The sequence below is a fragment of the Lampetra planeri genome, chromosome 23 (genome assembly GCF_965212315.1).
Source record: "Lampetra planeri chromosome 23, kcLamPlan1.2.h2, whole genome shotgun sequence".
In the NCBI taxonomy this organism is placed as follows: Eukaryota; Metazoa; Chordata; class Hyperoartia; order Petromyzontiformes; family Petromyzontidae; genus Lampetra; species Lampetra planeri.
Window position 1 is genome coordinate 1,044,744 of NC_136129.1, and position 27,689 is coordinate 1,072,432.

At 45.4% G+C, this 27,689-nt stretch overlaps 1 protein-coding gene across 1 annotated transcript; it reads right to left on the reverse strand.

The window, feature by feature from the left end:
* Positions 1-4,992: 4,992 nt before the first annotated feature.
* On the reverse strand, positions 4,993-27,092 carry LOC144726201 (tumor protein D52-like). Its single transcript, XM_078604699.1, has 6 exons — positions 26,878-27,092; positions 24,364-24,536; positions 19,664-19,806; positions 17,763-17,864; positions 6,627-6,687; positions 4,993-5,696 (listed from the first exon to the last, which is right to left on the reverse strand). The coding sequence occupies exons 1-6, from the start codon at positions 26,894-26,896 to the stop codon at positions 5,520-5,522; spliced, it is 675 nt and encodes a 224-aa protein (XP_078460825.1). The 5' UTR covers positions 26,897-27,092; the 3' UTR covers positions 4,993-5,519.
* Between the last annotated feature and the right edge of the window lie 597 nt (positions 27,093-27,689).

The window sequence follows — 27,689 nt, forward strand, 5'->3', positions numbered from 1 at the left end:
ATTGTAATTGTATTTTTGTCCCATTTCGCTACATAACGAATGTGTGTATTTTCTACAACGGCGATAATTCATGCCTCGTGTTGTGTTACATGGTAAACTCTTTCTACTCATTTAAAAATTGTCGAACGTGTTGTTTTCCCCTTCGCCGTGTGCATAGACAAACACAAAACAAAGATGCCCCGTATAGCATGAACAAACTGTTAGGGCAAGTGCTGTTAGCGAGCATTTATGAAGGCTGGTACGGCACACAAGGGGGTGGGTGGCCAACACCACGCCTGGCCGCCTTTGTTTCCCTAGTGGCAATGTTTTACACTGCACCAGGTAGTCGTTTGAGGCTGAGTCGACCTAGGAGAGGCCCAGGATCGGTTGAGATCATCGTCACTGGTGGTGACCGTGAGCGGGAATCGAACTCGGGTCACCGGGTTCGTAGCGGAGCGCGCAAACCCGCTCCCCATAGGCAAACACAGATCACAACACCACACACAAACTGATACCCATGAATGTGTTTATTTTAAAATAGTTTTTGGTCAGCCTGGCACGTCAACGTTGACTCAAAAATACAGCATTGAGTGAAATGTGAAGGTGGCCCCGTACACAACCAATGGGCATTGCATAACTATGATTTAAAAATGACACCTCAACAAAAGCCAAATGAAATACGATATTATGAATCGGACTACTGCTTGAATAGAGCTAGGGTTGTTAAGTCTTTTGTGTTGCAGGTAACCGCGTTAAAAAGCAGTAAAAATATTTGGTCAACTGGTTCACTACACATATAGAATGTCCAGCAACACAAAACTTTTACCTTTAGAGCAGAAAATTAAAGGAAGCTGCTGTGGTGTAACGGTGACCAGTGGACTTGGAATCCAGAGGTCTCAAATTTCATTTCCCAGCGCTGCAGTTGAAGCAACGGGGCAAGTTGCTGACATCACACCTGCCTCGGTCCACCCAACAATATACTATATGTTTTACTTTATTTTTTCTTTTACCAGGTATGTATGGCCCTTATAAAAGCGACCTGGCCACAAATGGCAGCTCAAACAGGTGGCTTATCACGTGGAAATGTATCGCAGCGAAAATTACTCGAAAAGCATGTTTCTAAATTTGAAGGGAATTAAACCAGAGGACCCGGAAAAAAATACACGCGACCACGGGGAGAACATGCAAACTCCATATATACAGGTGTTACGGTCGGGATCAAACCCAGGACCTCCTGCATACCAGGCGAGGTAGTAAACATCTCGCCACCGTGGAGCCGAGAAAATGGGTCCATAATCGGCAGATCACCTTTGATGGGATCAAGTTGGGGCGTGCCCACCGCTTCCAAAACGTCTGCAAGAGTGGAGCAAATACCCTCCAGGGCTCTCTCAGTGGAGGCCCTTTCGTCAGCGGCGGCGGCGTAAGCGAGCAATTGCAGGGCCGCCGCACCTTCACCTCGAGGTGACCGGTCCACCACCGTTCCGTTTTGTACGTTCACACGTACCAAACGGAGTGTTCGCTGTGAATATGCCACTGGAATCAATTAATGGCTCCTGCCTTTTGGAAGTGGTAATTGATTCTGACAGCATTTACCACTTTACCGGTTACCATTCAACAACCTTATAAAGGAGTATCAAACTGAGCCGACTGGTATTTATACTATAACTCATACGTTTTTCACATTGCTATATTACAACCTTTATGCAATGTATGCATCACGAATGAATAGGCATCATATCATGACAGTTAATAACAACCCTGCAGCATTTACATTAGCCCTAGCAGAGTTAGCCCCATACAAGTACTGTATTATTACACACTCATTCTACAGGCACGTTGAAACACAATAAGCAATCATAATACGGAACCATATTGGAGTGTTAGTACACAGTAAACCCATAGCAGTGTTAATTCTATCAGTGTTAATATGTAATGTCCTACCAACATTTTAGTTCACCTATAGCATTAGTGCACAATAATATCCATACATAACCCATGCAGTATTAATCCATTACAGTTGCAGTAGCGTTATATAGCGTCAATGTCCTACACAATTGCTGGGGCTTAGCAACAGGAAATCATCAACACCCTTGGCCTCTTAAACTGCCCCCAAAATAATGTCGAGACAAATAATCAGACAAAGATGCCTCCTTCCCATATCTGTACCTCCACATGAGGTGTTTATTTATTTATTTACACGTCCCATCAGCCACACAGCCTTCTGGGATTGCATGCATTTTCAGCAGCATTGGTTTAAACGCACGCGAAACTCTGCACCGATTTCCACATTCGGTCTCTCATTACCAGTCATGCTTGCTGGAACACATGCATATAAACATATGGCAGATCCTCAGCATTGCTTCGAGCAAGCCCGACTCTGCCGATGAGACGTTCAATGTAAAACCGGTCCAAAATGTGCTTACATTGAACCAATGCTGCAATGAAATGCAATCCCAGAAGGGCGTGTAGTTCATGGATTGTGCAATTACTTTGATGTTTTCACGTGGAGGGAGAGATACGTGACAGAGGTGTATTGTCGACTAATTTATCTTATTAAAAAAATCTTATCTAGCTTGTTATGGAGTTGCAAACGGTAACTTTATGTCATTTAGGTTAGGCCTCTTAGGTAGCTTAGTTAGGGAGCTGAGTTACATAGCTTGAAATGCAGTTGGGGAAAACAACTTTAAAACCATTGGAAACACAACGAATAAATGTAACATGTATATTTATAGCTTCGGGGATATTTTCCACGTGTGCCTGAAACAAACATTTAAGGCAGACCCGGATAAAAAAAGCTTAAATAAAGTGAAGGGCAAGAGCAGGTCGAAGTGTTCTCAGAAGGCTGAACTGGATAATAAAAAGTACTACATCAATGTGCCTCGACGGGATGATATTGCAATCTGTGCATACTCCCTGCTACGATATGCGTCAGAAACACCTCAGGAATCGAAACTGCTTAAAAATATGCAAAGAAGCACGGGGAGATGCATGCTGGCAATCACAATCAGAGACAGAGAGAGGAGCAAATTGGATGAGAGAACATTAGATGACGTTATTGATACGCTGAAGTATTGAGTAGGCTTGGGCAGGGCACATCGTGGCTGGCAGGATAAGTGGGCAGTCAAGGGAATGGAACGTGTCCGTGAAGACATCCACCAGTGAGATGGGATCACCAAATGATCCACTGGAAATGCATTTATCTTCTTTCGTGTCAAATTTGGATGGTAAATAACTAAAAGAACCAGAAGTAGGACCGATATCTAAGAGACAGAGCCTATGCCTATACACAACTAGTAGTTCACTCGCGTTGATTCAAGCAAGCAAGCCTGACTTTCTGATGAGACCCTATAAATTGAACCAATGCTGCTTAAATGTATGCATTCTAAGAAGGCCACGAGGCTGATTCGAGATATGAAACACCTTTTATGTTGACGTGGAGGGACATATATGGGAAGGAGGAATTTTGCCTGATAATCTTTTTTGTTAGAAATGTTCACCTTGTTGGTTAGGGAGTTAAAAATGTCGTTTTAGTTAGTTTAGGTTAGCTTAGTTAGGTACCTTTGAACGCATTTAGGGAACCAATTTTGACCGATGGGAAACATAAGTTTTCGATGTGGCATATATAAAGTCCTGGGGTTCTTTGACCATACCTCACCACAATGGTCAGTGGGGGTCAGTGAGGACGGGGAGCATCTACTTGGGAGCAAAGACGAAGAGTGCAACAACGTGGTTTGCTGGACTGCCCTTTGCTACCTACCACACCTGTATGCATGCATGTGAATGGTGGTCACCCATCCAAGCACTATTCCAGGCTCCATTCCGCTTTGCTTCCGAGCTCCAATGACATCGGGAACATTCCGGTTGACTTGACTGGAGAGCCCAGGAACAAGAAGATGCGAGATGACGTTGGGAAGGGAATAAAGAGAAATGTTGTAACCTGCAGTGTCGCGAGCGGGTGAGTGGCTGGTTAGGTTTATGTTTTTTGCTATGATTTCTATATATATATTCTATGATTTCAATATTCCACGAAACAAGGTGGTGAGATGTTAACCTCACCTGGTCTACAGGAGGCCGTGGGTTCGATCCCGACCCTGACCCCTGTATGTCTGTGTTTGCATGTTCTCCCTGAGGTCGCGTGGATTTCTCTCTGGGTCCTCCGTTTTTCCCTCCACATTTAGAATCAACGTGCGTTTAGAGTATTAGGCTACTATAGATTTTCATGCGATAAGCCACTTGGTTGAACTATCATTTGTGGCCAGGTTGCTGCTGAAAAAGAGCTACATAGCTCAGTGGGCCATACCTGGTAAAATAAATGATTGTTTTGCTCTGATGTCTATTAGTTTAATTGGTGTACTTTATTTTTATGTTTTTGCCTTTGTCAATTTGGCGACCCAGGTAAGTCACTCTTGCAAATGAGACTTTTCTCTTTATGGTCTAAACCTGGTTGAATAAAATAAACTTGACATTTGAATATCAGGGCAATTGCAGAGCTTGAATGATGTGGGCACATGTGGAAAGGACAGAGAGATAAGGGTGAGGTACAAGGCACTGGAATGGTGGGTAAACACAGTTGCTGAGCGCAGACCCAAATGCCCAAAACATCATGCGGAAAGAAATAAAGAGCACTATCAAGAGTTGTAATAGATACCAGTTAAGACTTTCTTGAATTGAGCACGGTTATTATTAAAGCTTGGAAAAAGAAAACGGGAAGGAATTCCAATGTGAAACCTCACGAGGGATGAAGCAGAAAGAGAAGTGTGGTGGATGGGTGGGCTGGTTTGGGTGGGTTTGGGTTGGTGTGGGTGGGGTTGGGTGGGTGGCCTGGTTTGGGTGGGTTGGTTGGTGTGGGTGGGTTGGTGTGGGTGGGTTTGGGTGGGTTGGTGGGTTGGTGTGGGTTGGTTGGTGTGGGTGGGTTGGTGTGGGTGGGTTGGTTTGGGTGGGTTGGTTGGTGTGGGTTTGTTGGTTGGTTGGTTTGGGTGGGTGGATAAGTGGGTGGGTTGGTTGGTTGCTTAGTTTGGGTGAGTTGTATGTCTGTATCTTGAACTTCTTTTGCACCGTTCATAGCCAACTGTGCTAATTGGAGGTGTGGGGGAAGGTTTGGGTGGGTTTGTTTGGGTGGGTGGTTAGTTAGTTGGTTTGGTTCGGTAGTTGGGTTGGTGGGTGTGTTATTATATGCTGATGAGTTTTTATGGGTGGGTAATTTTTGATGGGTGGGTTGGTTTGGGCAGGTAAATTGGGTGGGTAACAGAGTGGATGGGTGGGTGAGACACTGGATGAGTGAGAGGGTGAATCAGTGGCAGGTTAGGTTTGCGAGTGGGTGTGGTGTTGTGATCTACAGTGCGGTGGTTAAACCCTGTGTGGATGAAATAAAAGTCTTGTAGACAGAGTTTTCAACATGGTAGGAGGAATCAAAGAGTGAAGTTCACAGGATAGTGGTTTATGGATGGCGTTGGTTAACATTGGCATGCGAATACCTACACTGTGCTGGCAGTGGTTGTGTGTTCTACGCAGCAGTGAGAAAAGCTAGCCCAGATGGCCAGTTACAGTGGCACATTCTCCACTGTTCTATCAGTGGCACCAGGTCCCCCGGTTCCTCCTGGCACCACGGGGATCTTCACACCCTCCTCCTCCGCTTCCTCCGCCTCTTGAATTACATCACTGGCCCCAAGGCCCTCTGAGATGCTGCCACTGCGGCTTGTACTGCGGCTCACCCGAGCCTGTGTGTACAGGATGCGAGAGAGGAGACACGTTGAACATGAAACGTAATCAAGATCAAGATGTCATTGTAGCCAATGCCATTGCTACTACTATGGGCAAAATTACCAGAGTGAGAATCTGGACGATAAATTTGGCTTCTATCATTGTGTATAACGTATCAACCATTCCTTAGACAAATAAGATATTAATATAAACGGCAGATACCTTCCAGAACTACAAATACACAATACCCAGCCACAACACCGAAGACAGCCAACAACAGTACGGTTCCAGCCAGTCAGAGCCAATAAACCTCCATACTCCAAGTGTAGTACATTTTAGATTTTTAGATGTTATTCATTTCGGAAGGGCCCAATGACCTGAATACTAAGTCAAGCAGAAGACAAACTACAGCCTTGACAAACACCTTTGCGAACACACCCTTTTTAACATCTCACATTCTACTCAGACCAAATGGCTCACAGGACACGAGATACATGGGCAATAAACAATGTACAAGACAGACATTTGACATATGTTTGTCTGTTTACATATTAGTGCTATAATCCCAGGAACGTGGAGGAGCATGTACTCACACCAAAGACAAAGATCCCCCATATATAGCCTTGACAGACTGTTGGAGCAAGTGCTGTTAGCTAGAACCTATGAAGGCCGGCACGGCACACGAGTGGGTGGGTGGCCAACACCACGCCCCAGTGGCGATGTTTACGGGACACAACACTGGTACTCATTTGAGGCCGAGTCGACCTAGGGGAGGCCCAGGACGGGTGCAGATAATCGTCACTGGTCGTGACGGTGAGCGGGAATCGAACTCGGGCTGCCGGGTTCATAGCGCAGCGTGCTAACCGCTACACTCCCACGAACCGCTCCCCATAGATTACCAGTCATCGAATATCACCCTCTTGCACACACACCTTCCACAGACTCACCTTGATTGTTGACACCGTACTCTCCACCTTCTCCTCCAGTGACTTGAATGTTGGAGAGTTCCTAACAGAACACAGAGGAATTCAGTCAACACCCTGCGATATTGTCCCAGCCAGGTGGCTCAGTGGAAGGTCACAAGTTCAAATCCTGATTGGCAGGGCTGACTCTCTACCATGGCCTGACTGCCATTATTTCACCAGTGGTAATGTTTACACACTGCTAGAAATACTTATTTCAGGCTGAGTTGATCTCGGGGAGGTCCAGGACCGGTTAAGATGTCCGTCACTGATGTTGGCCGTGAATGGGAATCGAACTCTGGATGCCGGGTTTATAGTGTAGTGCCCTCACCACTACACTACCGTTCGCCACACACACATACAGTAAAACCTTGGATTGCGAGTAACTTGGTCTGCGAGTGTTTTTCAAGACGAGCAAAATGTTTTAATAAATATTAATTTGATAAACGAGCGATGTCTCGCAATACGAGTAGTACGTACAGTATACGCTTTGTCTGCCGAGCGTCACGTGATCACAACTGATCCGATGGTTATTCTCTCTCTCTCGCTGTGGGATTGTGGGTAATCGTCTCCCATGCTCAGTCTCAGTCGGCGTGCCTCATTCGTATAGTCAACATCCGTGCGAGCGTATACTGTTTACTATAGTGTTGTGACCACGTGTGTGTGCGTAAAGCATTTTCTTGATTTTGTGTCCAAGTGTAGTGACTGTTCTTTAGTAACTGTACTGCAAGTGAAAGTCGTCCTACACAATAACCCTCCTCTCCTCTCTCTCCTCTTCCTCACACCAGCCACGATTAAATGTAATTAATTTATTTGATTACTTAATATTACATTTAAATAATAAAAATATAAAAAGGTATTTTGTATTAATAATTTGTATATGAATACAGTATTTTTGAGTTGTGGAACGAATCATCTGAGTGTCCATTATTTATTATGGGGAAATTTGCTTTGATATACGAGTGCTTTGGATTACGAACACGTTTCCGGAACGAATTATGCTCGCAATCCAAGGTTTTACTGTATACATATGTAGGGTACTGCACATGGATCAGTGGAGATCGGTGGAAACAGGTGCAGGGAACTGTACGAGGGAAGGTTCGAGAAGGGAAATAGAGGATGGCAGAGTCTGCTGGAAGCATCTACCACCAGGGGAAAGTGCTGCAATTTACCAGGGTGTGGCCGAGCGGGTATATAAGGGGGAGTGAGGCCCGCAATCGGGGCGCTGGCTCATGGACAGAAGGACGACTGCATGTGGACGACATTGGGGCCGACTGTTGGAGATCAACATCGTGGAAACCATCGGGCCAACTGTTCAAGATCTACATGGTGGAAACCATCAAGAAGGACTCTTCGAGATTAACCCAGTGGAAACCCCTGGGGCTGCAGATAGTCATAGCCTTGTGAAACATGTTACTCGTACTCTCACCTTGTAAATACGTTATCGTGAAATCAATCATCAAGAAAATGGAACAATGGGAGGGAGCTTTACACATATATACACACATGCACCTTCATATACGCCTTCAAAATTATTAGGATGCAAGTACCAGGGCATGCGAGGGGGCATAGGGCCATGCGTGCGTGCTTTACCTGATAGCTGGCATGCTTATGGATGGCCGGATTGTGTAACTTAGCCACAGATAAGCATTGGGGGAGGAAGAGATAAACAGAATAAGTGTTGCAGGATGGGGAGTGGGGTGCAAAGCTAAGGAAGCAGAGATAATGAACATTATGGTGAAAATAATCGTTAACCTAAGTGTGGAGAAAATAAATAACAAAATAAATTATCAGACAATATGCCTCAGTTCCTGTATGCCAGGGGTGGGGAACGTCCAGCCCGCGGGCCATATGAGGCCCGCAAAATCATTTGGTCTGACCCTGCCAAGGCAACCGCACGACTCGAAATTCAATAAATCTAGGCGCTTTTTTCACAACGACATAAATTAAATTTTGTATGGCCCGCGAATGATGTTATAGATATCCAAATGGCCCTTGGCAGAAAAAAGGTTCCCCATCCCTGCTCTATGATAATGTTAACCCGACTACCAAAATTAATGGGTGCTGCATGTGAATGGAAGAGCAGCCGATATCATCGATGCTCTACCTGCGCGCAACCAGGGAAACTGGGCTGAGTTGGTTTGTCAACTTGAAAAACGTTTAGGCCCAGGAGATATTGAAAATACAGCTGAGGCGCATTGGCGTTTCGTCAGTGTGATAAGGCGATGGTCAACTACTTAGTGGGGCAGGGAGCGAGCTTATGTTTGTGCACCACGTGTTGGTGGCAGGAGGATGTCGTCTGCCGACGATGGGACATGCTGGTGATAGCAAGCGTGCGAGAACATTTCTTGTGAGCATATAGTAATTGATAATTGGTTTTCCCCCTTTTTTCTGGCAACAAAACAGGTGTTAAGAATTTTTTTTATTGTTTAATATTGATATTATTTTATTATTTCCCTTCTACGTGACTTTACCGAAAGAACCAAGAATAGGTGTTAAGATGTTAACACAACAAACTGAAACCTTTTACAAGGAATCATGTCTGCGTTAACCACAATGCTTGTGGTCGGAATGCAAACAAAAAACACTGATAATATATGCATTGTCCTTGAAATTGATTGGTCCACACCAAGACAGCTTTCTTTTGAGCCTCGTCTCAAACGGTGTTAGACCAGAGGACGCTAAAAGGCGGAAAATATTTGGTTTCACACTTTCTGGCAATAAAACAGGTGTTAAGATGTTAAAACACCAAACAAAAACCTTTTGCAAGGAATCATGTTGCATTAACCACAGATACTTGTGGTGAACATACAAACAAAAACATGCTCTGGTAATATATAATCATTGTCTTTGAACCTGATTGGTCCACACCAGAAACAGCTTCCTTAGAGCCAGCAAGAGAGTGCTTGAGTGTTGCTCATTTAAGCCGAGACGGCCTCCACCACCACGCCAGCCAAGGTGGCTGCCCTGACCTCCATCGTCATCTCCCAGATAGGAGGCCTATGAACCGAGATCAGGGACAGACTCTGGAAGGTAAACTGAACTACTGTTATTTGACTAAGTAAGGCCTACTGAGCTATGTAGCTCTTTTTCAGAAGCGACCTGGCCACAAATGATAGCTCAACAAAGTGGCTTATCATGTGGAAATGTATAGGGAACCAAATACTCGAAGGGCATGTTTCAAAACGTGGAGGGAAAAACTGGAGGGTCAGAAAAAAAAACCTACTGCGACCATGGGGAGAACATTTCAACTCCAAATATACAGCAGCAGGCGTCAGGGTCAGAATCGAACCCACGACCTCCTGCACACCAGGCGAGGGAGTTAACACTTCGCCACCGCAGCGCAATGCAAGATGAGCTATGGGAGGTCCATCACGATGTGGGTGTGTATTCATGTGTTTGTGTGTGTGTTTCATTTGGGGGAGCGGTAGTGTAGCGGTTAGCGCGCTGCGCTATGAACCTGGCGACCCGGGTTCGATTCCCGCTCACGGCCAACACCGGTGACGATTATCTGAACCGGTCCCGGGCCTCCCCTAGGTCGATTCAGCCTCAAATGACTACCTGGTGCGATGTGTAAACACCATCACTAGGGAGACAAAGGCGGCCAGACGTGGTGTTGGCTACCCACACCCTCGTGTACTGTGCTGGCCTTTATATGTGCTCGCTAACAGCACTTGCCCCTACAGTCTGTTAAGGCTATACGGGGGATCTTTATCTTTGTGTTTCATGTGTGGCATACTGCACACTATAGTAGTGTATAGTAGTTTGAGTAGTGTAGTGTACAGTAGTGTATAGTAAATATTGTAGTGTGATGTTATATAGTGTAGTATTTAGTGTAGTGTGTGATGAATAGTAGAAATTTTGCTGCAGCTCCTTGCGATAAAAATTCCCCTCCCTTTATTACTGCTAATCCTACTCCCTCCCTTTATCACTGCTAATCCTACATTATACACTAGCATCATATGACTTTGAGACCCCCCCCCCACCACCTACACATTCCACAGGGAGTGACTAATCCCATATCTGAATTTTCTATCAATATGATTAATTCCGCTGTTGATATGTAAACTCCTTTGTCAAGGCGCTCTCCTCCTCTAACCCAGCTTAAATATATGCTGCCAAGCTTGGCGGTGTTCATTTGGATGCTGTCTTTCCGACAGCTCTGTTTCTTCACCTGAGGACGGCTGCTTGTGTTGTGGATGAAACGTCGTGAGAATGTTTATTTTATTATGTTTTATTTTCATTCTTTTATTATTTCCCTTCTACGTGACTTTATCAAAAGAACCAAGAAGATGAATAGCAGAACATGCGAGTGTGAGGTGTCGTGTAGCGTGAGGGTGAATGTGGTGAGGTTGACCTGTGAGTAGGTGGTGAGTGTGAGCAGGGGATGTGTGTGCTCCGTCAGGTTTCATCAGTGCTCACTAACAGCACTTACCACAAAAGTCTGTTAAGGCTTTGTAGCAAGCTGAGTGTGTACGAATGGCAAGTAACCCCTCCACCTGGCACTAATCTTACCAAATACCGGTTAAGCAGCATTATCTTTACATGCGTAATGCTGTGCAGAAGCTACCTGGCCTATCACTCCATATTAAAGGAACATCTACGCCAGTTTGATATATTCAGGCTGGCCTGTCTATGATCTAGCCTTGGTTTAACCAGAGACTGGATTGTGTGAGGAGCTCCCAGATCCTTGAAATATCTGGACATTTCCATCAGTGAGCTCTTTTGGCTGGGTCATATAGCCCACATGCCTAGCCACCACATGCCAAATAAACTTTTCTTTGTCTGGATAGAGGGGCAAAATGAGCGAGGCAGGGGTTAGAGAAGAGATGGACTGATATGGTACAAAAAGATGTGGAGCTGATTGGACTTCCAGATGACTAGTACTAGCGGTGTCAAGATCGGCCTCTTTTGGGAGCAACTCGTGAAGGACGCTCCTGGTCAATTGGAGGCAGCCACCCTCCAAGCAGAACGAAGCACAGAGCAGTGACCCTCACAACAACGAGCGAAGTGCCGGGGGAGCACAGGTGTTGCATCTTCCAGTTTCCCCAGTCAGTCAATCAATGACACCTGGGCCTGTCCCATGACCTCCTGTTAGCAAGCTTTCGACAATTCACTAGGCCTCAAAGTGCACCTAGTTCTGTACAAGCTCTGTGGTAATGTTACTGTCACGTATTGGCGAACGACGGTTGTTATTGATATTAGAGTTGGTCGGTGTTGGTGCGTGTGTATGTTTCGTGTCTGTGTCAGAATTTTTGGGGTGAGTGTGCGTGCGCAGGTGTGTTAATTGGTATTCAAATCGGTGGGGTGCGGTGCGTGTGTACCTCTTTATCGTGCGTGTGCATTAGAGGTACGGAGCTGTAGCATATAGCGCCACACCGTGGTCACGTTGTGTAACTAACACAACTGTCAACGAATACGCGGTGGGGTTAAAGGAAACAACAACTCAACCGGCTTTCGAGTGAGAAGGCGAGTGTTTCAACTCGAGGGAGGTCAAGCAGATACCACGAGATGCTGTGGCACCAATAACGAACCCCATGGGGGCTTCGAATGCACGTTGAAATTATTTCGGAGCGTGCGTAGCCAACAAAGTAAACACAAAAAGCAGTTCTAAAGAAATTAGTTTGTCATCTAGATGATTTAAAAGTACATAGCTCCCTGTGGCTTCCTAATATTGGAAGAGCTTTCCAGACGGCCACAGAAGCGCGTCTGAAACCGCGCGATGCGGTGATCCATCTTTGTTCGATGGCTAGCCAAAAGCCGCTGCTGCGAGGATGACCGGAGTTCGCGTGATTGCTTATGCCCCTTTACAAGATCAGCAAGGCATTATGGTTCACTTGTGGCAGGCCCTTTGTAAAGTGGAAACCGGACAGGTTTTGACCTTCATTTTCTCATAATCAAGAGCAGAGAAATATGGGAAGGAGGCATATTGTCCGCTTATTAATTTTTATAGGGTGAAAAGGTGATGGAGAGAGATAGAGGGGGGTTGGATAAATGGAAATAAGCATAACATGAATGAGACATTCATCTCAAATGTGCAATTCATAACTTGAAAGCCTCGAGGCAAAAACATTTCCAGTTGTATTTGCGATAAACTGGTGGCATTATTTACAAGACTAAACATGCATACTGTAAAATTAATTACCTCAAGAGAATGAAAGTCATACACATGTGCATTGTGCATATAACGATTAGAGATACAGTAAACCCTCTCCATCCACGAGAGTTACGTTCTTGAAAACGCTTGCAAATGTAGAATGCGCAAATGCAAAAAGCTTTGTTCCAATGGGAAAACATGGGGTTACGTTCCTGGTACGAGTGAACATCAGGGGGGAAATGGTAAAGGTTATATAACAACCACTTTTTTTTATTTTCTTGCTGTGGTTTTCACACCTGATGATGATTGCTTGTGTTGCAATCGAAACGTCGTGAGAATTTAATTGTTTTATGTTTAATATTTCCCCTCTACGTGACTTTACCGAAAGAACCAAGAATAACAATCACTACAATACATAAATAATCCATTATTAAGAACAATGTGTATTTTAATTACCTTTGATGATGATGATTGTCGATTTGACGACGATGGAGGTGGTGGTGACGGTGAGGATTTCAGGAGCAAGACTCCTCGGAAGGTGTCGATGTTTAATAATATTCAGCTGTTATAATTTTACCACTGTGGGGAGTGCTAGCCACAACACTTTCCCCGATTACATTCGCGTTTGTTTTAATGTACCTGACAGTCGACTCGTGTATACCAGTCGACTGCAACTACATTACGTATAAAGTAAAAAGCAAAATAGCGAGTTCACAGCAGGATTACCGCGAGACTGAGGACTAAGCGGGCAGCCGATGGGGGCATGATTAATCTATGCGTGCACTTCCACAGTATCGGTAGTCTGTCGGCATTTCGAATAGGGAATCGGTATACATTTAGTAACTTGCGGAATATGCCAAACTCGTGAATCCAAAACCCACGCATAGCGAGGGTTTACTGTATATATTATACACGAGCAGTATATGTAGACACATGTAAGCAGTGGCATGGTGCAAGGCATCCTGTAAAACAAGTAAAAGTTTAAGGTGAAGTCCGGAAATTGCTTGTTGAGTCATGCCACTGTTGACGGAAGAGCATCCCACTGGAGGGGACTCTAGAACAGTGGTTCTTAATCTTCACTGCAGCCTGCACCCCTGTGGTTCTCAGAAAGGGCATCTCGCACCCCAGGGGATTCGTGAATCACTGCTCTAGAGGGTGCAAGGCCTACTCTTCCACGCTGACCAGACATCTTTGACTGAGAATGGAGGGCAAAAAATGTGCGACGCAGAGACTTCGGCCGGCCATCGTGCCGTTTTTACGTTCATGCATGTCAATCGGCGCATTCATTACCAACATTCCAATGCAAACTACGAGACTGGGGGTTCATGCAGGACACAGTCCCAATGAGGTCTTACCTGAAGGGCATGGCCCGAAAGATGCTGGTGGCATGTACGGAGGGCAAAACGACGTCAAAAAGTGGAGCAACGCACATGACAACACAGTGAGGGATAGTGCCGATGCAAGACCAGCAATCGGTGGGGATTTTTTAGGTGACATGGCTTCTGATCACAGACCCAAAAGCCCACAAAATATGTATCAAACGTAGGTAAAAGATAAAATAAAATAAATGAAAACAACTAAATTAAATCACGACGTTTCGGGCGCAACACAAGCGTCCTTCTTCAGGTGGGGACAACGTAGCGGAAGCACAACCGCTTAAGTGCGTCTCAGAGGTGGCTGTGACGAGGAGTTATATAATCGCGGGAGATGGAGGGAGGGGGGGCCATGGTGAGTGTGTGGGCGGGCTGTGGACTGTTCACAGTATGAGCTCCATGTGTTGCCTCCCAGCGCCCCCCCCCCCGTGCTTCACAACGCTGCCTCCTAGTCCACAGCCTGCCCACACACTCACCATGGCCCCTCCCTCCATCCCTCGCAACTATATAATTACTCGTCACAGCCATCTGAGACACACTTAAGCGGTTGTGCTTTCGCTACGATGCCCCACCTGAAGAAGGACGCTTGTGTTGCGCCCGAAACGTCGTGATTTAATTTAGTTGTTACCTACGTGACTTTACCGAAAAAACCAAACAGTATGAATCCTTGCAGTCACGAAAGCTTCACATCTAGAATGTATCAAACGGCCAGTGATAAAAAGCACTGTGATAGTTGTAAGAAGAGTTAACGGAATTGAGCGAGGTTATAAGAGCTTGAGAAACAAGATAATGGGACAGAATTCCCAATTGGAGCAGTTAAGAGGTAAAGACAAAAGTGTTGTGACTTCTGTATGGCGAGCGAGTGAGTGGGTGAATGAGCGAGTGAATGGGTGGATGAGTGGGTGAAGGAGTGTCTGAGTGTCAGCCCAGATAACATCATGAGGCAAGGTGGGGATGACCCTACTGGGGCTGCAGTGCCTCAAATATTGCAAGAATTATTCACCCACTTTGAGTGGCTGGCTGGGGTGCCATCTGTTGAGGAGTTCCAGAGCCTAAGACCAGGAAAAGCGACAAGAAGAGATGATCTCCCAAGCAAACTGTTGAGAGGCGTTTGTGTACAGACTGCCCTATAGAACATCATTACAACAGTCTGGACGACTGGACAGGTTCCACAGGATTGGAAGGATGCCCTGGTGGTCCCCCTCTTTAAGAAAAGGGACTGCACAGATTGTAACAATGACAGGGAAAGGCCCTGGCAAGGATTATTCAACATCGTCTTGCCAGGCATACTGAGGAGAGGTTTGCAGAGCCCAAATGTGGTTTCAAGCTAGGGAGGTCCTGCACGGATGCCATATTCTCTGTCCGCCAGCTACAGTAGAGATGTAGGGAATACCAACAGAACCTATATCTCTGCTTTATTCACCTGATCAAGGCCTATGATAATATCAATAGGCCTGGCTCTGTGTTGTTGTTCGTGTTTTCGGATTCCCTGACTCTGCTCAGAATCATTATGGACCTTCATGATGGTGGGCAGGCCCGGGTAATGCTACATGGCTGGGAGTCAGAGTCATTTCCTGTTCACCTTGGAGTACGACAGGGATATCCTCTAGCACCTACATTATTTAACACATTTCTGGACCACGTAGTTTGAGAAGCTTTCCATGGCTGTACTAGAGGAATGTCCATCTGCTACAAATACAATGGGAGGCTGATTGATGACCAGGTGCGGTCGAGGGATGGCTCCCTCTTGGTCACCCATGTTATGTATGCTGATGATCTGGTGATTACTGCTCACTCAGAGGAGTTGGATACGCTGCTGCTGAATGTGGAACTTGTTACAAAGAGGTCGGGCCTTATCATTAGCCTTACTAAAACTAAGCATTTGCCTAAGTATATTGTGCCATCAAACACTCCACCCCCTAAACTTCCCATTGGTGATGGGGCAGTTGTGGAGAGGAGAGGCATTTGTAGATGGGCAGTATGCTTATGATAACAGAAGTCTCACTCGAAATCAGTCGGGTAGCATTATCTTTTCATTGGCCACGTAACGCTGCGTGGTAGCAAACAGGTCTGTCACTCCACATAAAGCTTCGGGCCTTCTCGGCCACAGTCATGCCGTCCCTTCTCTATGCTTGCCAAACATGGAACGTCTATGCCGGTTAGAAGCATTCAGGCTGGCCTACCTATGATACACCATGAGTGTAACTAGGCTGGATTGTGTGAAAAGTTCACAAATCCTTGAAAGATCTGGACACAGTCCCATCAGGCAAGGCTGCGTTAGCTGGTGCATGTAGCCCGCATGCCCAGCGACCTATGTCCAACCAACTTTTGTTTGGCTGGATAAACGGGGCTAAATGGGCACGGCACGGGCTAAAAAAGAGATGGACTGATGTGGTACAGGAGGATATGGAGCTGAGTGGGCTTGCTGATGACCGATACAAGCGGTGCCAAGATCGGCCTCTGTGGAGGAGGCATGTGAAGGAAGCTACTGGGCAATTGGAGGTAGTCATCCTCGATGCTCACAGGTGGTGCATCTGCCAGTCATCTCACTCAGTCAACCCATGGCACCTGGGTCTGTCCTATGACCTCCTGCCAGCGAGCCTTCATAATTTTGCGTGGCCTCAAAGTGCATATAGCCTGGCACAAGTCCAATGGTGATGTCACTGCCACTTCGTTGGGAATGGCGGTTGTTGTTGTGACATACGGTATTGTGGTTGAACACGATATGAATGACATGAAAGAGTTGGGTTGGTAGACCAAGACCTCTCAGCATGGGCGGAGGAATTAACAAGTGAAATTCAGGGAAATAGTAACCATGATAGGAGTGATAGAAGAGTGATATGGAGGTGACTGACCACCGGCGAGCAAGAAGCCAGAGTGAATCAGAATCCTTATTTAGACTGGAGCAATCCGATGAGCCATGAGGCTCGTTTTCACAGATGTCCAATTGGGGCAGGTGAGCAAGTTCCAACAGAAAATCAGTGAGTGCTGGATCATCAATCACCCCGCTAGTGGCCCAAAGTTTTCTTGTGTGGACTAATGCTAGTGGAAAAAAAACATGACTCTTCCAGAAGGCAGTGTTGGCTGATGGGATGTATAAAAACAAACCACTTAAAATGTTGTATAGGGACAGATATGTAAAATAGAAACATATTTTCTGCTTATTTATTTTGTTGCTTCCAATTCTCCACAATGATGACCGGAAACATGTTGTGATACTGGTAGGAACCTCCTGGTTACACCAGCACACAGGGGATTACTCTGGTAGGAACCTCCTGGTTACACCAGCCCACAGGGGATTATTCTGGTAGGAACCTCCTGGTTACACCAGCCCACAGGGGATTATTCTGGTAGGAACCTCCTGGTTACACCAGCACACAGGGGATTACTCTGGTAGGAACCTCCTGGTTACACCAGCCCACAGGGGATTCTGGGTGGGGAGGGGCTGGTCACCCCGTGGTGCCCTTAAACGTTTAACCTACTCACGCCGGCTTGTGCCCGCCCTCACAGTCGGCCATATTTGCGGAATATACCACGCCGCCGTTGACCCTGGCCATTGGCCGAGCAACCCAACGTTCCTACCAGCTCCCTCCGCAGGAAAGTGTTCCTCTCTGAGGAATTGGGGGGTGAGTGTCCGGCGAGCCGACTCACTTGACGTCACCAAGCCTGCGTGTGAGTGCCGAGCCCACAGTGGAAATGGCCGACGTGGTTTTCTGTCCGGCTGTGCTGAGTGTCTCCGATGTGCGCTTATACCTATGTCAACAAAAGGTGTAGGGCAACACAAAATGGGCAAACATAAGACAACACAAAAAAATATACTTAGCTAGCACAAGAGGCAAAGCTACGTGTTTGCTACGTGCGAGTGTACATGTGTGTATGAGCGTATGTGTATGTATGTGTTTGGGTGTATATGTGTATGCAAGTTACCCGCGCTTCGATACGTAGGCTTTAGCGACCAATATTATTCATAACAAAGGTTTTTTGGGTCAGATCGCGTAAGTATAAATGTGTCTTTAACCCGCCATCACCCGACACAGCCAACCAATAAGGTTTGTCAGGGAAACAAAACATGCCAATTAGTTACTACATCAGCCAATCACTTACAACTACTATTATGAAATGACTTGCAGTTTTAGTTATTTAATAATATATATTATTATTATTATTTGTTATAAGTTAATGATATCCCTCCTCTCTTTTTTTCAAGTAACAGTGTTAATATGTGTGTGGGTTTATCTAAATGGACGGATTTCACACGATTGGAAGGATGCCCTGGTGGTCCCCATTTTTATGAAGGACCACACTGAATGCAACAACTATCCGGGCATTCCCCTCCTAAGTGTGCCGGGAAAGGTCCTGGCAAGGGTTATTCTACATAGCCTTGCCAGACATGCTGAGGAGAGGCCTGCGGGGCCCCAATGTGGCTTTAGACCGAAGTGGTCCTACATTGACGCTATTTTATCTGTCAGTCTGCTACAGCAGAAACGTACAGAATGTCAACAGGACCTACATCTCTGCTTTATTGACCTGGTCAAGGCCTATAATACCATCAATAGGCCAGGGCTCTGGGTTATTCTTCATGCTTTCAGAGTCCCAGACCCTCTGTTCACAACCATTAAGGACCTTCATGATGGCGGGCAGGCCTGGGTAAAGTCAGGTGGCGGGGTGTCGGAGCCATTTTCTATTCACCTTGGGGTGGGACAGGGATGTCCTCTGGCACCGACACTATTTAACATCTTCTTTGGACACTTAGTTTGAGATGTACCAGTGGCATTTTCATCTGGTATATATACAATAGGAGGCTGATTTATGCCAGAGTGCGGTCAAGGGATGGCTCCCAATTGGTCAACCATTTTATGTATGTGGATAATCTGGTGATTGCTGCCAACTCTGAGGAGTTGAACCTGGAGCATGCTACTAAGAGATGAGACTTTACAATCAGCCTCACAAAAACAAAGCACCTGCCTGGGTATTTTATGCCGTAAAATACTCCTCTCCCTCAACTTGCTATGAGTGTTGGGTCTGATGTGGACAGAGTTGAGAAGTTTCCATACTTGAGCAATGTGCTTATGACCAGCTCCAGTTCTACAGCAGAGGTCTCACTCCAAATTAGTTGAGTGGCATTATATTTTCATCAGCTGCATAACACTGTGTGAAAACCACCTGATCTATGCTCCAGGTTTTCTCAACCAAAGGCATGGGCTAGAGAAGAGATGGAGTGATGTTACAGAAGAATGTGGAGCTGATTGCACGGCACAATAACCACGGTGACATCACTTAGTAGTGAACGGCGGTTGTTGTTGTTTTATTTGTATGTATATGTGTGTATGTATGTTTGTATACGTGTCATCATGACTGCTATGTATATGTGTGAGTAAATGTGTATGTATGTGTACGCATTATTACAGAATGTGTTTGCTATATACGTGTCAAATGACATCAAGGGATTAATTATGCAGCCAAAATATTTTGTTATATCAATACAATTGATCAAATAAATATTTTCACCGCCAGCCGGCACAGACAGCGGTGCATGAGCACACAAAGCTTACGCGGTGGAGGCTTGGACGTCCTGCATGAGGCCAGACACTGTCTGCCAGGACAGCGGTGTCATGCCCAACGATCGTTTGATGCTCCATACGCGCTGCTCTTTAGCCAATAGCACTTGGCGCAGAGTAGCCACCTCCTCTTCCACCTGCCCATGTAAAAAGGAGCACACGGGTTATCATATATGGTAAAATCTCGGTTGGCCAGAATTTGCACCGGACCACAATTTGCACTTAACTGACCAGGCTGTCTAATTATAACACATTTTATAGAATGTATTTTAATTTTTTTTACAAACAGTTGCTGAGGACAGGTCAAGAGGCCAAACACGTCAAGCGCCGAGCAACAAAGAGCACTATCCAAGTTGTAACAGGTAAGATACTCTTTGATTCTTTCGGTAAAGTCACGTCGGTAGAAAAAATATATTTATCACGACGTTTCGATCGCAACACAAGCGGTCGTCCTCAGGCGGGAAAAATAATCCAGCAGTTGAACTGCTGAACCAGGAAGAACACTGAGAGAGCTGTTACAACAAGAGGTTATATATGTGGCGAAGGGCAAGCAGGCGGGGTCTGAGCTGGAAAATAATTCCATCCCCGCACACAAGCACGTCAGTTGTGTTAATGGGGGAGATTAGGGGGAGAGATTAGCATGAAATGAGCTTTCATCGCTGCATAAGAGTATCGTCCCAGCATATGCGCACAACAGCAGTATTAATGGGAAATTAGCACTATGTTGATGGGAGAGATCAGCAAGTTAATGTCATGTCTATGTGTAACACAAGCTGCGGCGCTGCCAACTGCGCTGTGAGAGGCAAGCGCATCAACGCAAGAGAACCACCGCAACGGTGGTCGCGCCAGTGAGACACACAGCCCATCACACAGCCAAAACCATCGATACATCGAGGCTAAGGGAGTAGAGGTGGCCATGTTAGTGAGACTCCAGCCCCTTAATGCAGAGGCTCCCAACAGGGCAATGCAACTCAGAGAGTTGGAGATAACAGCCAGGTAAGAGTTTAACACATTTCTTCAATCGAGCAAGGTTCTAAAAACTTGGGGAAAAAGGGATGGGAGGGAATTCCAAAGTGGAGCAGATCAAGATAAGTGGCAGAAAGAGAAGTGTTTTTTTATCCGCAGTGTGGTGAATTTAGTTAGACGAGCCAGTGGGTGGGTCATTGAGTTCTGTTTAGGTCTGCAATATGGTGGTTGAACACAGGATGGATGAGACAAAGTCGAGTAGGCCAAGCCCTCTACATGGGTGGAGGAATCAACAAGTAAAGTTCACTGGAACAGCACTTTCTAAAAATGCAACCCCCACGGATATTCAAAGGTCTCCTTTATAGCTCTTTGTCAGAAGCGACCTGGCCACAAATGATAGCTCAAAGAATTGGCTTACCATGTGGACGTTTATCATAGCAAAATACTCTAAAAGCATGTTTCTAAATGTGCAGGGAAGAACCGGATGACCCGGAGAAAGAACCACGCAACCACAGGGAGAACATGCAAACTCCAATAAACAAAATATAATAATGAAGAGAAATCAGAGAAAATGTAAAAAAAAACAATGCACATATATAAATCGATATTAAATACATTTCCTGAAATGGCAGTTGGCTTGGTGTTTTAAAAACCATTCATAATAAAGTTACATAAAGTTAAGTTACAGACACACGAAAAAATGTTGGGGTGTTTATTGCACAAGTAAATAAACAGACAATGACATTATGGCAAATAATGTAATTACTGAAGAAAACACACTGTGGGAGACAAAACAGACCGTTGTGAAACGCTAAATGATGAAGATATCAGATTGATTACCATCAACTACTGTACGTAGTCTTTAATTCATAATGAAGCTTTTTGGGTAGAATCACATAATTATAAATGTGCCACGAACTCACCTACACCCAAAACAGCCAATAAGTAAGGTTTTTCACGTGAACAAAACGTGCCAATTAAATCTTGACTTAAAGCTTTCGTAACTGCAGGAATTCATATTCTTTGGGTCTTTTGGTAAAGTAACGTAGAACGAAAAAAAAAAGAACAATAAAATAATAAAAACAAAAATGAAAATAAAATGGATAAAAAAGAATACAAATATCACGACGTTTCCATCGCAACACAAGCAATCGCCATCAGGAGAAAAAAAGAGGGGGAAAGCTGCTAAGGCAGGCTGTTTTTAAAGGTTTGAAATGGGTGTAGCCCAAGAGTCAAGAACAAAGTGGGCGGGGCTAGTGATGTTAAAGCGAGAGATTAGCATGTCAATGTAAGGTCGGAGAGCTACCTCCACCACGAGGGTGCAGAGGTGGCCATTGTATTGTGAGAGATTAGCATGTCAATGAAAGGTAGGAGAGCTACCTCCACCACGAGGGTGCAGAGGTGGCCATTGTATTGTGAGAGATTAGCATGTCAATGTAAGGTCGGAGAGCTACCTCCACCACGAGGGTGCAGAGGTGGCCATTGTATTGTGAGAGATTAGCATGTCAATGTAAGGTCGGAGAGCTACCTCCACCACGAGGGTGCAGAGGTGGCCATTGTATTGTGAGAGATTAGCATGTCAATGTAAGGTCAGAGAGCTACCTCCACCACGAGGGTGCAGAGGTGGCCATTGCATTGTGAGAGATTAGCATGTCAATGTAAGGTCGCAGAGCTACCTCCACCACGAGGGTGCAGAGGTGGCCATTGTATTGTGAGAGATTAGCATGTCAATGTAAGGTCGGAGAGCTACCTCCACCACGAGGGTGCAGAGGTGGCCATTGCATTGTGAGAGATTAGCATGTCAATGAAAGGTCGTAGAGCCACCGCCACATCGACGACACGAGCGACGGCAGCTGTGCAGACATGATTCCTTGTAAAAGGTTTCAGTTTGGTGTTTTAACATCTTAACACCTGTTTTGTTGCCAGAAAAAAGGGGAAAACCTATTCTCAAAATAAAAATAGTTTTAGTTTTTACAATCAGCTTCATCAGGCGAATGGCAGAATTGTGAAGAAGTCTTATTTTTTCCCAGTCTTAAATAGAATAAGATGATTTCATCACTGTGCGCCTACAAGTATGAAGCACGCAGGGAGGTTAATTTTGCCCTTAATCATGGACCCAAAGCGTGCGGCGAGTGGTGAAGGTAAGAGTGGCGTTGTGTCTGTGGCCCGGAGAAAGAAGGGGAGGGGAGGCTCCTTCTAACCAACCCTTTCTCCATCACCTCATTGTTATCATCATCGTTAATATTAAAGGTATGTAAAGTCAATTTCATGTTTATTTATGCTTTATTATGTTGTTGTGTAATGTACTGTCTTTTAGTCGGTGTTTAGTTAATACACAGGCAAGTTAGTTATGCTATGACTAGCCGTGGCTGTGGTTCCCCTATTTCCCATAGGCCCTGTACTAAACCAACCATGGATTTGCCTACCATGGCATTTTTCAGAAACTTAACCTCTGCGGTTGGCAAGGGATTAATGTATGCGTGTTTTGTGTCATTATCTTGGTGTTGTGTACATGGCCCATGGTTTGGTGTGTTTTTATATAGAGTAAAGGTGTTGTGTGCAGGGCACGTGCTGTGTGTCGTTTGTAAGATACTAAATGGTTTGTGGTGTTATATTACAGCTACGTCTATCTTGGTCAAGACTAATGAGATAATCTGTTGTAATTGAGACAAATAATATATGTTTAACCCTTTTCATAGCTATAGCCTTAGTACTGCTTGGAAGCGTATTATTACGTAAGAACAGAATCAATCATGAAAGTACTTTTTTTTAAATAGACGTAGCTGTAATAGAACACCACAAACCAGTTATTATCTTGCAAACAATACACAGCTCGTGCCCTACACACCACACCCTTACTTTATAAAACAAACCAGACCATGAGCCATGTACACAAGACTACACTGAAATAAAAAAGCAAACAAAATGCGCTGTGTGTTGTTTGTAAGATACTAAATGGTTAGGGTGTTAAACAACACAAAACCACACCAACACGCACACTGGTTCCTGCACGCAACACAAACCCCGTGAATTCCACGCCTATTTATGTCATATTATTTGGGTCTTTCGGTAAAGTCACGTAGATAGGTTCAAAGAAAATAACAAAAAACTACGACGTTTCGATCGCAACACAAGCGGATATCTTCAGGAAAAGGGGGTTTAGCTTCCAAAGGCAAACAATTTATAAGGGTTTGAAATGGGCGTAGCCCAAATGTCAGCAGCCAATGGTAATGCAAGTGGTGGGCAGTCAAACCGACGGTGGTTGGTTTTCCACCAATCAATGGGCTGCCAGGTGAAAATTAGATTAGCATGTTAATGGCAGATCACAGAGCTGCAACTGAGGGGAAGTCGGTGCACAAAGTGGCTGTGTTGGTGTGAAGCTTGTGAAACGGGCGTAAAGCACAACTAACATCGGAATGTGGTAGGATGTGAACTTCATAGCCAGTTATGATTTAAACTGGTTGATAACGTCCTTCCAATGATTGCTCAGTTTGTACCCATCTTCTCGGTTGAAATTGTATCTGTATCTATATCTTTGTTGATAGCTAGTGAGTTTGCAAAGTACTTTCGTCTTAGAGAAATCAATTTCGTGTGAGCCCACCGCATTAAAACAACAATTTAGGTAATAATATTGATTAACATGCACCGTATAATTTAATATTAAGATAATCCATTCTAAATTATATTAACACCCCTGAGTGTGGGAGGCAGGCGACGACTTCGCTTACCTTGGCCAGCTCCAGCGTGAGCAGCTCTCGCTCCTCTTCGGTGAGCGTCGTGGTCGTCGCCACCTCGCCACCAGAGAGAGCATCGCCTCTGCCCTCATCACAGACCTGCGGCCCCCTCTCACCCTCCTTTCCTTCCGGAGAAACAAATTTATTCGGCGAGCCGAGACTCACATCTATGGAAAGGTCACATACACACACGCACGAACACACAGTCACATATCTGTGAGCACATTTATACACGTGCATGCCCAAGACTGGTCAGATGGTTCAATCAAAAGATGAACTACCAAACAAATTCTACTTTGGAGTTAATTCAGCCCAACTGGACAATTTTATTAATTTATTTTCAGTAACATGGAACCTTTCTTTCCAGTATCAAAGTATAAGAACAAGTTTTACTCTTTCTGGCAATAATACAGGTGTTAAGCTGTTCAAACAAAAGAAACCTTTTGCAAGGAATGATGTCTGCATTAACCACACATACCAGTGGTGAACATGCAAACAAAAACATGCTCTGATAATTATATATGCAAGGTCTTTGAAACTGATTGGTCTACATCAGAGACAAGAGCCTTCTTTAGGGCCTTGTATCAACCAGTGTTAGACCAGAGACCGTCAAAATGCGAAACCAAAAAGGCCCTTTGCCCTACGGATGTCAAGTTTCACGTTAACTTGTTTAATCAGTAAAATAAACTTACGATTAACCTGGGTCACCAAAATGACAAAAGTGGAAAACTTAAATTTGGAGCACAACATTGGATCAGAGCGAAGATAACCAATCAGTTCAAAAACAACCGCATGACGGAATAAATTGAAAACATTATAACACGACGCATAAATAAACGTCGAAATAAATTGGCTGCAACGAAAGTCGGCTTGGGAAATGTGGACTTACAAAACGAGTTCATAGGCTGATGTTACTCAATTGTGTCTCTTGTTTTTACATCTCATTACTGCTTATGGCGTCATTGTCATGATAATAAGAAGTCATCTTCTTGGTTCTTTCGGTAAAGTCACGTAGAAGGGAAATACTAAAATAATAAAAATAAAACATAATAAAATAATTCTCACGACGTTTCGGCCACAACGCAAGCAGCCGTCCTCAGGTGAAGACCAGGTCTGTCGGGGAGACAGCGTCTATTTTATTATTTCCCTTCTACGTGACTTTACCGAAAGAACCAAGAAGATGAATCCCTGCAGTCACGAAAGCTTTAAATCGAAATAAGAAGTCATTCGGAATTCTCGCAAGCTGCACATCAACCCGACCGATGTGAACGGACATCACAGAACTCCTCCATGGAAAAAAACTAATTACCTCATAGCCGCAATAGGGGGCACCAAAGATGGCATTTAATCAAACTTGCCATACCGTACTCTATACGTATTGCTTTCTTACGTGGAGCCATCGGCGACCGGATTGTTGGGACTATATAAAGATAACAATCATTTGTTTGTTTATATACGGCGGGATATGAGGAATTATATCACAAAACGCTGCACAATCCGTAAAATAAATGGGAATGCGCATTCTCGTGAGACGTGTTCAACCAAATCACGATTCAGTTACTGCCCTGCGCCTGGCCGCCCTCACTCCAGCGGACGACGCAGCGCAGAACATTATCACCACGGCACCCCAATCACCATACATCACCATCACCGCACATCACCATCATCATCACCACCACCATCATCATCACCACCACCACCACCATCATCATCATCACCACCACCACCACCATCATCATCATCATCACCACCACCATCATCATCATCATCACCACCACCATCATCATCATCATCACCACCACCACCACCACCATCATCATCACCATCATCACCACCACCATCATCATCACCACCACCACCATCATCATCATCACCACCACCATCGTCATCACCACCATCATCACCACCATCCCCGCACACCATCACCACACACCATCATCACCGCACATCACCACCATCATCACCGCACATCACCACCATCATCACCACCATCATCACCACCATCATCACCACCATCATCATCATCATCACCACCACCATCATCACCACCACCACCATCACCACCATCATCATCACCCCCACCATCATCACCCCCACCATCATCACCCCCACCATCATCACCCCCACCATCATCACCACGCCACGTCCCACCACCACCCCGCCTTGGTCTCTCACCGCACCTCGCGTCACATCTTCACCACGCCGCGCTCGCCACCACCGATGTCTCTCTACAGAAGCAGTCGTAGTCGTGCCTCGTGTTACAATTTCACCTGTCAGGTGGTCACAGCCAGAATACTGCACAGGCAGCAGACGACCTGCTGCCTGTGACCACCTGGACGTGAGATTGTAGTTGCTGCTCTGCATCGACATCAGCAACCGGAAAAAATAAGAATCCCTTTTTTGCCAGTATCAAAGTATGGCAATGACACAGTTTGCGTGAGCATCTTAACACCTTTTTTATTGGCGGTATAAAGGTAAAACCCGATTCTTTATGTTTATATGAGGTACCTTGTTCGGCGGCTTCCATACCGGCAACTCTTCTCCGTCGCAGGTTAATCACCGCCTGTTTATATTGACTAACGATGTGTGTATATTCGTGCTGTTAAACTTTTAAGACAATTATCTCCACTCCGATCACCCAACGCAGCTGCTACGAGTACAGTAGCGTACAGTGCAGATGCAACGCGATGTACACATCCGCATAGCCGGCGATATGACGTCACCGCGCGCCATCCCACGACATACGTCATCGCGCACAAACCAGGCGACGTGACGTCATCACAAACACCTCGTGACGTCATTACGCACGCGCTTCAACAACGAAGTTGTCTTTTGATCTTATCCCATGGTCCGCGCGCTGTCTTGCACTCGGTGGTGGTCGCAGGTTCGATTTCCCGGCGCGGCAGCTGAGCCAATGGTGCAAGTTCCCTGCTGGACGTCTGCGAGAAAGAGCTTCACAGCTCATCGGATTCCTCCGGTTTAAATAAAGATTCTGATTGTAAATCTCACCCGCTGCCTCTGCGCCTGCCCCCCCTGTAACAACATTAGAAATGTGTCCACCGCAGGTAAGCCGATTGGCAGGAAGCGTGGCAATGGCCCAATTCCAACACGTATGGTCGGTGTGGAGGAGACCAAATAGCCTCTAGCGCTCCATCTAGCGGGAGGTCTTTGCAGTCCTTTAAAATACGAAGTTCTTTCCGGTGCATTACTGTACTTTGTTATTAAATCCTTTATATTAAGTTCACTTCCTTGCGCGCTTACGACCGTGCACATCTTTCGGTCGTTTTTTAACCCACTTCCCGTGATTCAATCGAGCTGAC

Excerpts from the sequence above, each read along its gene's own strand:
- LOC144726201 (XM_078604699.1), bottom strand. Across the intron at positions 19,807-24,363 it reads TCACGCTGGAGCTGGCCAAG|GTGGAAGAGGAGGTGGCTAC; the intron begins GTAAGCGAAGTC and ends TTACATGGGCAG. Across the intron at positions 6,688-17,762 it reads CGCAGGCTTGGTGACGTCAA|GAACTCTCCAACATTCAAGT; the intron begins GTGAGTCGGCTC and ends GTGTTCTGTTAG.